Source organism: Phyllostomus discolor, chromosome 2, assembly GCF_004126475.2.
Source record: "Phyllostomus discolor isolate MPI-MPIP mPhyDis1 chromosome 2, mPhyDis1.pri.v3, whole genome shotgun sequence".
Taxonomy (NCBI): domain Eukaryota; kingdom Metazoa; phylum Chordata; class Mammalia; order Chiroptera; family Phyllostomidae; genus Phyllostomus; species Phyllostomus discolor.
Window position 1 is genome coordinate 206,425,352 of NC_040904.2, and position 13,247 is coordinate 206,438,598.

At 56.2% G+C, this 13,247-nt stretch overlaps 1 protein-coding gene across 2 annotated transcripts in view; it reads right to left on the reverse strand.

Annotated features, from left to right (window-relative positions):
- The window catches only part of LARGE1 (LARGE xylosyl- and glucuronyltransferase 1), a 461,643-nt gene that overhangs the window by 14,504 nt on the left and 433,892 nt on the right, over positions 1-13,247 (reverse strand). For both annotated transcript variants that reach the window (XM_036019534.1, XM_028532714.2), the window contains 2 exons: positions 11,672-11,835; positions 5,174-5,452 (listed from right to left, as the gene is read on the reverse strand). In XM_036019534.1, coding sequence (XP_035875427.1) covers positions 5,174-5,452; positions 11,672-11,835 — 443 coding nt within the window. The remainder of the gene's footprint in view (positions 1-5,173; positions 5,453-11,671; positions 11,836-13,247) is intronic.

Genomic DNA, 13,247 nt, shown 5'->3' on the forward strand with positions numbered 1-13,247 from the left:
GGTGGGAACCCCCAGAGCCTAGAACAGAGCCAGCCGGCCAGGTAGACGTGCGATGATTATTCACGGAACAAAGAATGTCCCAGGCCTTGTGGCAGGTGCTTTCCACGTGCTGTTACGTTCCATCCTCCCGGGGTCTTTAGAGGGAAGAAATAACGCAATCGCCTTTTCACAGATGAAGACAGCTAGAGAGGGTAGGTACCTTGGCCAAGGTCAAGCCAGTGCTGGGTGAGGAGCACACAGCACCGAAGTGCGGGGCTGAATGACCCAGGGATCACCCTTTCACAATGCGGCACACTGCCTGGCACACGGCAGGTGCTCACTGAACATTTTCTTGAATGAACAGGAGCATACAGTTTCTCATGTCATAAGAAAGAAAAGGAGAGGGTTACATGGAGTGACCCGGGCTGTACTCACGGTGGAGGGGTCTGAGAAGGTAGGGGTTGGCGGTGGGGGCCTGGCCAAGAAGTCCAATACCGAGCGCTGTGAACAGGCCAAGGGCAGGACATTCACTGGTGCTGAGTACCTGCAATGCCCCCGCAAGGGGCTATTCTTTGCTCCTCTAATCGCCGAGTCAACGGAGGGTTGGGGAGACCTAGTAAGCTGCCTCGAGTCACACACCTGACAGGTGTGTTGGAACCTGAACTCCAAAGCGGGCTTGCCAACGCCCCGTTGAATTTCACTCAACATTTCTGAAATCAAGACTTAAAGTCACACGTCTTGCTTTAGAAGAAAAGGTGAAGGGGCAGGAAAGAGATGTTTGTGAAACCCTGTAGCTATGTCCATGCACATATAAGTGACTTGTTTCTTCTCCAATTGATCTGTTTCTTTTTGTTATAATATTAGCTGGCTGCTAAGCAACTGCTTAGGGAGCTATGACGTTGAACTTGATTTGGTACCCAAGTAGGCCCCCCAAAAGGGTGATAAGGTTTGGGGTCCAATGAGAGGGCTGCCAATAAGCCCACTCTAGTATCCTTGGGTGTCAGAGCAGCCTGGCCCCTCCCATGAGGGAGCAGGCTGTCCTAGAGCGGAGGGCCACCTTCCTCCTCTGACCCCAGGTTAACCTCCCTGGGGCCTCGGCTGGGTCACCTGTGATCACACTGACCTCATAAGCAGGTGTGAACAGAGGTCACAGATACAAAGCAGCTGGTAGAGTTGGTAGCACATGGTAAGGGCTTAATTTTAACTATTGTCTTTTTTTTTTCAACAAATGTTTGAGGAAAAAAGCATTTCACAAAAAGCGCCTGTCTTGCTATGGAATTGTGCTAGACAGAGATTGCTATGCATGAATTGTTTTAAGCAAGGGGAACGGCACCATTGTCATTTTTAACATTAATATGCTACCAGTGTTCGGGCAGAGCATCTTGTGGGCTATCTATGCTGGAGAAGTCAGTCTCTAGGGGAACTCCTGGCCTCACTGGCGTCCTCGACCACCTTGGCAAATGGCACCCCTGACCTCACCCCAAACCACTGCTACAACACCGGTCACGAAGCATATCCATGTTATGATGGATCATAAACGAATCCATCGAACTCCATGGGAAAAATGTTCCTTAAGCCAATGGCAAGTCAATATGTTTATCTTCTCCTGAAAAGAACAGTGCGTGCTTGTTTGGGGCTTCTGGTCGAATCCTATTCCTTCCCAAGTCTCAAAATCCCGCTGCCCAGGAATGATCTAGATTGGAGGTCCCACACCACCGGCAGTCTGGCGTGGGGGCGGGGCTCCACTCAGCCCGAGGGCATGCTGGTCTGGCTCGACAGTATTCTCTTTTCTAAATTAGTTGTCAACATTAAAAATTAAAACACGACAATCCAGACTTCTAGCTTCTCTAGAGAAATATGAAAACCTTAGCCCTGCCCTCCCCTGCTTCCGCGGGGCAAGAATTGCACAGTTCAAGTGCAGGGACACCCGCTGCCTGAGGTTTGGGCTGTGGTTTTCCTAGAGAACGATCCTCAGCATTCTTGGCTCCCGCGGGCCAAGGTCCTGGCCCCCACGGGCACCTTGGGACTCCTAATGTAAGTCCCTTCCTTCATTTCACAGTGGGGAAAGGGGCTGAAGACACGGAATTGCTGGAAGTCACACGGTTCACCAGGGCAGAGTGTGAGCCGGAACAGGATTCCAGGATTCCGGGGTCCCAGCCAGGGCCCCACCCACCACTACACTCCAAGTCAGCGCCTCAGTCCCCGGAAGGACGTGGGCACTGCAGAGCGAGAGCGGCCAGCAGGAGAAACGGGCCAAAGCAGGCCGGGCCTCTGGGCGGTATGGGCGTCTCAAAGGAAGTTTCTAGAAGCCACATTTGAAAGAGCTTCCCTTTCAAAGTCCGCACACCTTTGCACACAGTTATTGCCTTCAGCGGCAGAATCTCTCCCTGGTCCATCTACCTGTGCCTGCTGTGACTTCTGACCCTTCCACCAGGTTTCCAACACCTCTCACGTGGCCTGATGCAAGAGCCCCCTACCTCACCTCCTCCCTCCGGTCCTGCCGACTGTGCTCCTTCCACAGTGCAACTGAACACTCCTGATTCTCTGCACACCCCACCACGCCATGCTCGGTGACTCTCTCAGAGTCCGGACTGCTTAGCTCAGTTTACGATAAGGCCTGCGGGACCACCTGGCTCCTATCTCCGACCAGGTCCTCAATGTGACGTCTCCTCCCGCCTGGAACCCTGCCGCCTCTACCAGCTAACTGCAGCTCAGCCCTCTAACGTCTTCAGGACACCTTCTCCGAAGCTCCTTCCAACCTCAGACTAGGTCCGTGCCACCTGGACACCCCGTCACCGGACCTAAGGAACGTGTGCCTTCCGCTGTGGCTTCCGCTTTCTGTGAGCTCGGGGATGCACAGTTCAATCTGCACGGTCCACAGACATGGGAGCACACAGTAGGTGCCTGATACATCTTTACCTACTAAATGAGTGGGAAGACGGACAGATACTATGGATGGAGGAGAAGGAAAATCAGGAAGGCGACACTATCTTTTCACTCTAGAAGCGGAGTTCCCACGTGCACACTGAACAAGGATGTGGTGAGGTCATTTCTCCTCGGCTCAGGGTCCCTGGACTTCTGCTGGGCCCGGGAAGAAAGGCGTGGAGTCTTGGGAGCGATGTGCAGTATTTCAGATCCCTGAACCGCACACACTGTGATAAGGTGGCCACAGCGGCTAAAACATCAGGCGACTCCAGGTTAAGTGAGGATTAGTTAGTGGGCAGACTGGGGACCTCACGCTGAGTGGGGTCTTCGTTAGCACCTCTGACCGATACAACGCAGGAAGACAACATAAAAACACAGCGCTCATGTGTACTGTTTTGGCAAACAGGATGCCATGAGGTGAAGTGATAAGACGGGGAGAGCAGAGAACACAGACTTTTAAGATGTGGCCAGTCTTCCCGTGGAAGAGCCCCAGGAAGGTGGAGGAGGGGCTGGGGTCCTGAAACCTCCCTCGTCTTGGTCCAGGCGGCCCTCGTCCCCACCATCTGTTCCTTTGGGAGCCCTGCCTGACATCCAGCACAGGTCATCCTGTAAACTGCCAGACCTCGGAATCCACGGGAATCAGCAGCTGAAAGCCCTGTCTGGCCACATGGGGGCGTCCTCACCCCACACACTGGGTTCTGGGCCCCGCTGGAGCTGGAGCAGGAGCAGGACAGCTCCACTGTCCGTGCCCTGCCGGCCCACACTTGGGGTTCACAGGCCTCTGTACCCCAGCAGAGGCTCTTTGGGAAGATGCCTCCCTTCCTCCCTGAGGGAGGGTTGTGCTGCCCTGAGGTTGCTCACACTGCTATTTTTAACAGAGAGGCTGGGAGGGGCTCCTGCTGCTTACAGGGGAGGGACTGATGCCCTGAACGCCCACCACAAGCCTGGAAGCAACCGACTCGGAAGTGGACAGGGAGCAGGGCAGGAGGGCGCCCGCATCACACCCGCATGCTCAGGACAGAAGTGTCCATGGTTTCGGAAGCTCTTGTAAGAGTGACAGAGACAATGAGACAGAAAGACTGAAAGATACCCAGAGAGACAGACAGACAGACAGACACACACACACGCACATACACACACCGAGGAAGGGAGGGCAAAGAGAAAGGTCAGATCCTGCTCCATCTGGGACTGCTAGAGAGCCCAGAGCAGCCAGACAAGCATCGACACAGGGCGGCCTGCGGACTTGGAGTCCAGCAGACGCTGGTTCAAATCCCAGAGCCAGCTGTGTGGCCCTGGATGGGTTACCATACTATTCCGAGCACCACTGTTCCAGAGGTAGAGGCGGGGGTGCGGGGTCGCCAAGCCTGCCTTCTGGGCTTGACGTTTGGATCTAGTTGGGTAATTAGTAATGTGCAAACCGCTGCTCACGGTACCCAGATGCAGGCAAGCACTCTCTTGGTCACAGGTCACTCATGCTGACAAATGTCAGTAATGAAGGACCTGAAATGTCTGACCACTTACACTTTGTGACTCAGCCGTCTCATGTGGGGATCTTCAGGGCCATGTGAATGCTATAGTCCTGCTCAGTTCAGGCTGTTCTACCTTGATGAACGGCCTTCCCCCCCACACGGCCATCTACGGCTGTCACGGGCCGAGTGCTCCCCCGCCTCTGGATGCCTGGCCCTCCATCGGGGGAGAGCTGGGAGGGTCACTGGGGAGCCGGAGAGACGGCCGTGAAGGTGAGTGAGCCCAGGGCCTGGAGGCGGCCTGGCCATGCTGGGCCCCAGCCCCTGTGTGACGACCTGGCGTGTAACCCGGGGCCAGCAGCTCGGGCTCACTCCCGCAGCCTCCCGCCGACAACATGAAAATACTAACGGCACCCATGAAGGGCCCTGGGGAGCGACAGGCAGAGTCCTGCTTGTCAATCACTCAGAACAGTGCCTGGCACTCGGCGAGGACTTCGGTGAGTGTCAGCCACCCCCACCACTTTGATTTGTTTCACAGCATAGGCAGTGACCTTTCTAGAAGAAAGATCCGTTAGAGCACGGTTAGATGAGGCTGTTTGTCCCAAGACAGGATGAGGAATGACGGTTTCATAGAAGCTACAGAGAGACTGTGAGGCTGGGAGACAAAAGAGATGCCTCCTAGACCACGCTCCGCCACTAACGTCTCACGGCGCCAACCTGTGCAGGAGGAAGAGGAGGACCTGGGGCCGACCCCAGGGGCAGTCCGGCCCGGCAGACGTGGCCAGCGGCCCGCGGGCCCTCACCTGAGGTACTCATAGAGCCCGTACATGGGCAGGAAGTCGATGTCGGACAGGAACATGTAGGGCGTGCCCACGTGCTTCATGGCCACGTTGCGCAGCAGGTTCACGGGGTAGAACTGGCCCTCCTTGTACACGATGTGGTAGGCCACGTTGCGGCGGCCCATGAGCACCTCGGAGCCCTGCGCGTAGCGGAGGAACTGCTGCGCCTCGGCGTCCGACAGGTAGAGGGCCAGGCTGATGGGCCCCTCCCAGTGCTTGCAGATGGCCTCGAGCATCTGGAGCCTGCGAGAGACAGGGCAGGTGAGCCGCAGCCGGTCCCATCTGCGCACCCCCGCCACCCCCCCCCCCCCGGCCGCCCTCGGGGAGCCCCACCTCCACCAGCCTGGGGTCACCAGCCTGAGTCCAAGTCACCAAACCTCGGCTCCTTCATCGGCCAAACAGCCACAATCTTTGTCTGCGTCTGACTGAATGACTGACACTGAGAAGTCACAGCCCAGTACAGGCCTCTTCTTTCCCAAGGGGTGGGGAAGGTTGGACTGAATGATCTAAAGATCCCTCTCCAGCCTCAAACTCCTCTCCCCTTCCTCCTCTCTCAGGGAAGACTCATACAGCTCCACTGAGCTCCTGAAGCAGGGACCAGCCACGAGGCCGCGAGTTCCAAGGAGCCATGTAACAAGCGGTAAACACAAGGGTAATAATAACCACACTTATTGAGCTCGGGCTGCAAACCAAAGTGTCACAGGTTCGATTCCCAGTCAGGGCACATGCCTGGGTTGCAGGCCACGGCCCCCAGCAACCGCATATTGATGTCTCTCTCTCTCTCTCTCTTTCTCCCTCCCTTCCCTCTCTAAAAAATAAAATCTTAAAAAAAATAATAACCACACTTGACTCATCACTATGCACCAGACACCCTCCAGAATTCTGCCAGCAACCCCGTGCACCTCCTCCTCCTCCTCCTGATGACAGAACCGAGACTCCAGAGGGCTAGTCAGCGTTGACTCTCGGGCTGGGACCTGGACAGGGCCTTGGGGGTGGGGGATGGTGAGAAGTAAATGATACTGGGCGTTTGGTAAAAGAAACGGAAAAACACGTGAATGTTGGGGACAAAAAGCGGCTGGGGTGACGCTGTCGGTCTGCATTCTTCAGAGCCCTACTGTCCCAGGGCCACCAGGGCCATTGTGCAAGGCCACCTGAGAGGCACGGGTCAAGGAGAGCTGGGGAATAACGGGACCCAGAGGAAAAACAAAAGGCACTTCCAACAAGGAGCGGGCTCTGTGAAAAGGAAGAGAAATCCCTAAAGACGGGTCCTTTCCCCAAAGGCAGGAGAAGTGCCTGCTCCATAAAACCTATGGTTAAGAAAACGCAAAAGCCTATTTCAATGTCTTTTTTCCTACCCAGCAAGAGGCAGACAATCAGCAGTCTCCCGGTCGGAATGCCCACCTCAGTCGGACAATTACTGGGAAGGAGAGTCCTTGCATTTCTGTGCTCCTAAACAAAAGGAACGGGGTGCACGCAGCTCTCCTGCATCAGTGGCTTCCTGGATGGGCTTTCAGGGCTCCCTCTCAGTGATTCTGCCGGACTGGCGTCCTCCTCTTTGAAGGATTAAGATATCCGTGGGATAAAACGACCTCCATTTCTCATACTTTATGACGCCTGCTAATCAAATTGACCAGAGCCGGCTACTTAGGGGCATTACCTCCTCCGCAAAGCCTGATCTCCGAAATTTGCATCCGGCCTCTGCTGCAGGGGGGCCCTGGGCCGGGCTGGGCTCCGCCCACCTGAGGTTTTGAGTGACGCCACCTGCTCATCATCTGTAAAAGGAGTGGGGAGCCCTGCACCGGGGAGGGTGTCTGTACGGACCCTTTGAGATGTGGGGAGTCAAAGGCAAGGACTGTTTCTAGCTCGTGGATGTAAGGGCTGCTCGGGGGGAGCGGGATGTGGGAGCCACGTGGGGGCCACGTGCGGGTGTGCAGGGAGGCCGCATCCTGCTGCGGACTCTCCCACCGACTCGGTGTTTGACTTTGTGTCTGAGTTTTTGTAAGCCAGGAACAAGCCCCGCCCAGCAACAGCCTCTCTTCTGAGCTCTGCGAAGGGTCTGGAGTCATAACAGAGGCTCGGAATACTTCAGGGTCTCAGGAGAAAGGCGCTGCTGGCGTGGCAAGTGTCACACACCCATGTGGCTCTACAGGGCATGGTGCCAGATGCTCTGTGGAGCCTCCGCGAGCCGCAGGCCATGACGACTTCTCTGCCACCAGCCCCGGTCTCTCCAGCCTCTCCTCCCTCGCAGCCAAGCTTTCTGCCAGGGCCGCACCAGCAGAGCCCAACGGAGGCTATCATAACGCGTGACGATGGCAACACCATCAACCCCTGTTATTCATCGGCTGCATACAGTGCGCCGGCCACATGGGGGCCGTGCCGCGTGTGACATTCCCAGGTACTCTGCAGGTGAGATTTTCAGCACGGCTTTACAGCATCCTTGGGGTGCTGAAGGAGGTGACCCAACTTGTTTCAAGTCACAGAGCGACAAAGCGGAAAAGCTGGATTTACACCCAGGTCTGTCTGACACCAACACCCGGGATCCAGGTCATTATTCAATACGGACTGGTGTCAGGCTGAGAAAAATGCCCCCAAACACCTCCTCCTCATTGTCGGATTCGTCCGTCAAATAAGAACGTGGTCCTGCTTGGGCATCAACGTGACCCTACTCCTTCCTTCCGCTCAGTCCCTCTTGGGGCCGGCCTCTTCCCACACCTCTTCCCGAGGTCCACCCCCGTGTGGTCCTTGTCGAGGCAGTCCTGTGCCGAGGCTTCCCTTGTCCCTTGCAGGGAGACCAAGCGCTTGGCACCGTGAGGGCCTGGGCCAACAGAGAGCATTTCCAGAGACAGAGAGTAATCCCCAAACTACAGAAGTGTTAGCTTGGAAGGACGCCTGGAGATTTTTTAGTCCGATGATGCCGTTTTCCTGACGAAAGAGCTCAGCCGTGGAGAGGAGGGCGGCTTGCGGATGAACACGAGGAGGGAGGGAGTGAGCAGCCAACCCCAGGACCCAGAGTCCCGACCCCGTCCCACGAGTTTCCCCATCCCGCGCAGAACCCATCGCCGTCTCATGCTGGGGTAAGGAGGACCAGGGCTCCGGACGGGCCAGAGCGATGTCTGGCAGATGAAGAGAGAGGCAGGGGCTGCCCCAGGGAGCCCGCGGGAGGCAGGAGGCCTCACACAGCCTGTGCAGCGACGGGGCAGCAGGTGGGGGGATGGGACGGCCAAGTATCAGAAACCTCAGAGACCGGGGTTGGAAGGCATTCCTGAATGACGGTCGGCCGAAGCAGTCCAGGCAGGTGTCTCAGCCTCTGCTGGAAAGGGGGCCCTCCTCCCCACAAGGTGGTGGGTTCCAGTCTGATCCACTGGAGCACAGTGGGCGGCCTGGGGCCGAGGTGTAACTGTGGCTTCTGGGGTCCGACACACCCGGTTTTGAACCCTGCACTGTGTTGGTATGCCCGAGCAAGGGATGATGGTCCTTCAAGCTTTCACGCTCATGTTTGCATGTGGGGGACAATGATTCCTTTGTAGGTTACACAATGGCTACAGATCATTCCCCTCTGCGATCCACACCCTTTGGTGATACCCTCCTGCCCCGATTCTGGGCTGGCCCTGTGACTTGCTTTGCTTCATGAAACAGTGGCAGACAGGACACAAGGCCGGGAGTTAAACAGCATGTGTTTGGTGGGTGGGGCTCGCTCCTCGCTGCCCTCGGAGCCTCGTGGCAGCCACCAGGTGAGGGGGCCTACTTGCTCTGCCGCGATAGAGTCTTCGACAGGACGCTAGACGCGCAGCAGGAGCTCAGTCTATGGCAGCAGTAGTATCCTCCTTAGGCTCCATTTCTGGCTTGCAAACGTGCATTTACCCCGCAAATACGTGCTGCTGAACATCTGCGATGGGCAGGTATTGTGCTGGCTCCCAGAATGAGCAGGAAAGACGAGGCTCCTGCACTTCAGGAGTGCCTTCCTAGTGTGTGTGTGTGTGTGTGTGTGTGTGTGTGTGTGTGTGACGGGGGGGGGGGGGGCGCTGGTGTTGGAATTATCCAAGATAAATTCAGAGCGAATTGAGGGCCAGAGTAGCAACAGGAAACAGGACAAAGAGCAGCCCGAGGGCTCTCCTGCTGTGGGTGAAACCTGAGACCTTGGCAATGAGAAGGATCCAGCCTCCAGGAAGTCTGGGTGGAAAGTATTCCAAGAAGAGGGAAGGAACAGCCTCTCAAGCAAGACACAGGACTGGTGGGGACTCAACAGGGGCGTGTGAGGCGCAGAGGGAGGGGAGAGGCTGGGAGTGGGCAGGTGTCAGGTGGCCGGGGCCCTGAGGGCAGCCGGGATGGGGGTGGAGTCCCGGGAGGGAGGGGCCGGCAGAGTGAGCTGGGCCGCCACTGGCCCCACGTCACTGGCTCTGAGGGGAACGCCACACGGCCTCCCCCAGTTCACTGTGACATTCGCATGGGACCTACTTCTCACTCGAAGGTTTACAAACACACCCGGAATGCTTCTTAAATTAAAAATCAATCCAGCAGGTACCAATCAGCCTGCTGCATCGTAATTGGATGTGCAGGGTGGAGGGGAAGGAGGAATTTCTACCGTCTTCATCAACTTGTGGGATCGCTTTCCTCTTTTTGATGACGTCCCGCTAAGTAAGTGTCTCTCGTTAGGGCGTGGGATTCCTGGGGTTCCCCGAGGTGCCGTCGGGATGGCAGTACTTGTCATTGATGCGTTAGGGGGCTCCTGGGCCTGTCAATGTGCTGCTTGGTGGGAGAGAGCATCGGGGCATGAGCCAAACACTAGGTGAAAAGCCAAGGGGACACAGAAGTTTAGGGGTGACTCTGGGACGCGGGCGTAGGTCAGTCCCTTGTGGAGCGTCTCCGGGAGCCTGACAGGTACGAGCCAGGAGGAATGAGAAGGCAAGGAATCGGCTTCCTCCTGGGTTGGTCAGCCGCACTCAGTGTGAACCACTCCCAGATGCCACTGGGTGCAATGTCCTCCCGCTCCCCAGAACCCCTGGCTGACTTTCCGTAAACCTTCCACGTCCCAGTGCTTGTCCTTTCATTGTCTGCACATTCTTCAGCCATTCGTGACTAATGACAATGGACACGTATCAGGCAGTTCAGGTGCCAGGGACGGCTCTCAGCACAGTCCAGGCATTAGCTCATTTACTCCCGAGAAGGACCCCGTGGAAAAGCAGCCCCAGGCTGGACAGGCACCTCTGAGGCAGCTCAGAGACGGAACAAGTCAAACTCCTTTTTTAACTGTGGGAAGTGAGGAGGGATGGCATGAAGGAAGCCGGGGCAAGGGCAGCCACGATGGGCCATGTGCCAATCAAAGCAGCAGCTGGTGAGCAGAGGTGGGAGGGGGGCACACAGGAGAGCCAGGTATAGAGAAGTGTGGCTCTGAGTGAGTGACCTCAGGGCTTTGAATCCACCCACCGCCCGGCAGCCAGAGAGATGTTTTCAAAAAACGTAAGTTACATCAAATAACTGTATAGATTTCTTCAATAACTTCTTGACACACTCAGAATAACATCCAAGTAATGTATGAGCTTCTAACATCCTATTACCTTCATCTCAGGCACATCAGCTCTCAGCACCCCACTACGCTGCAGCCACACTGGTCTGCTATCAGGTTTTCAATGCGCCAGGCCCTTCCCACCCCAGGGCTTGTGCACCTGCTATTTCATCCCCTGGAAAACACTTTCTCAGCCACTCGTGTGCCCGACTCCTTTTCTCATTCTCCGGGTCTCCGCAGAAATGTCCCCCCTTTACAAAGACTCCCCCTGACCATATTGCCTGAAGAAGGTCCCTCACTTGACATTGTTATCATCTACCCTGGTTCCTTTAAAGCACTTACCACAACGATCATCACTCAACTGTTTGTGGTTGTTTATACACTAGCCCCGTTTTCGACTCTGGCTGCACACCGCAAACTGAGAACAACGCAACGTCTCCACTGCACAGAGGTTCCTACGTACCCGGCCTGCAACAGGGCCTGGGCATAAATTTGTTTTAAGAGCTCCCCAGGCGATTCAGCCCCTCCCCAGCCGAGGCTGAGAGCCAGGGCACCAGCCTGGGAGCCGTGTGAGAGCAGGAGTCATGTCAGCACGGCCTGACAAAGGCTCCGCCCATCTTTGCTGCCTGGATACACGTAGGAGACAGAACGGCAGTTGCTTCCTAGCAGAGACCGCAATAGCTCCAGTCTGCTGCTGGACCCCCTTTTCCTTGAGGTAACTTAAGTAGAGCTCTGTCTCTTAGAATCAGTCCTTCTCTCCATCTTCAAAACCATGACATCACCAAAACACAAGAGCCCTGGGTTTTCAGTGCTGGGGCGGGGGGTGGTGGCTGGCAGACACAAGCCCCACCCTATCAGGCTCCGAGAGTCTCAGCCCCCAGGCCCTCCGTCCCTTCTCCATTTGACCAGGGGACGGACGGCAGTGAGGCGTCTGTGACGAGGGGGCCCGCGAGCCCTACCTGTCCATGGAGAGCTGGGCGACCAGGGTGACGTCGGTGCTGTCGGCAGCGGGCTCGTACTCATAGTGCAGGAAGTACAGGTGGGTCCGGTGGACGGTGAAGCGCTCTCGCCGGAACTCGTAGCACAGGTCATCCTCGTCCAGCTCGGACAGCTGCTTCTGGAGCTGCAAGGTGGGAGAGGGGGGCTCGAGAACAAGGAAGAAAGCCCGAGGGGGGCCCAGAAGCTGTCCCTCGTGCCCCGCCCTCCCCTGGCTGCGTCTCCACCGGACACTGTCGATGGCCAGACGCAGAAGGACAAGATCGCCGTTTTCCCTTTCCTCTGCAATCTACTCCAATTTCACAGAGGTGCCGGTGAAGGGCAGCTCAGCCTCTGAGAAACGAGACCCCTCTGAGCCCAGAGTGATGGGGGCAATCAGGGGAGAATGAATGAGCGACCACAAATGCCCCATAAACAAACAAACAAACAATCTTTTCCCGGATGACCTAGCACAGCATTTTCAAATAACAGCAGGAGAACGGTCACAAGGAAGAATGCCGGCCCGACCGGAGCGGCACCTTCGTGCGGGCAGATGCCACTCCTTCCCTAGAGCCACACATTTCCGTCTCTGCAGCAGGGAAGCCGAACAAAACAGAAACTCTTTTCCTCTACTTCCATCCAAGTTTAAGCAGAGCCTCAGAGCCCAGTCTTTCCCTCCTTCTCTCCTTTCTAACTCTCTGGAAGTCTTAGTTCACGGAGCTGCGTGCAGGCGTCCTTTGTCCAGCTCTCCCCGGCTCCCTCCTGCCCAGCTGGCGAGAGCGCGAGACGGCCTGCTCGCAGGGAGCGGAGGACTCAGCGTCAGACGTCAGACGGAGGCAGGTGCGGGCACTCGGGTGCCCAGATACCCAGGTCTGCGGGCCCAGGTGCCTGATGTGCACCCGTCTCAGGTAGACCCCGCAATGACCCTGCCAGGCAGGGGTCACTCGGCCTGTTTGGTAGATAAAGAGTCACAGTGAGAAAGTGAAAGGGCTTTGAGAGGGATGGAAATGAGGTCAGTGGGCGTGGGGCCGCAGAGCGAACACACTGGGAAGAGGCAGGGGAGAGGCTTACGGGTGAAGGGAACATTCGAGATCAGGGTTACGTGGGTGTGCACGTTTGGGAGGACACAACCACTGCACCGAGAACGGACCGATGTGTCACGTGCAGATTGTGCAGCAAAAGTCGATTAAAAAAAATAATGTTGCTGAAAGTCACACAGCTGGTTTCAACATTATTTTTCCTGTTGCATCAGCCTTATCCGTCGCACAAGGACACAGAGTTGACTATAGATGAACATTCCCGGGGCTGGAGTTACTAACCTGGCTGAGCATGAGAGAGCACTTTTCCAAGAAGGGGTGTGTGTGTGTGTATATATAATATACACATTTTAAATCTCCAAACCAATAGCGTAGTGATCAACAGGAAAACGCATTAACTCACTTCTGTAAAACCCTGTGTCACGGGAGACCATTGCCTTGATAGATTAAGCTCTGGCACTATTTATGCAGATGACCCCATTCATTGCTCCCAATCTCCCCCCTCCCCAGGCCCCACCTGTTG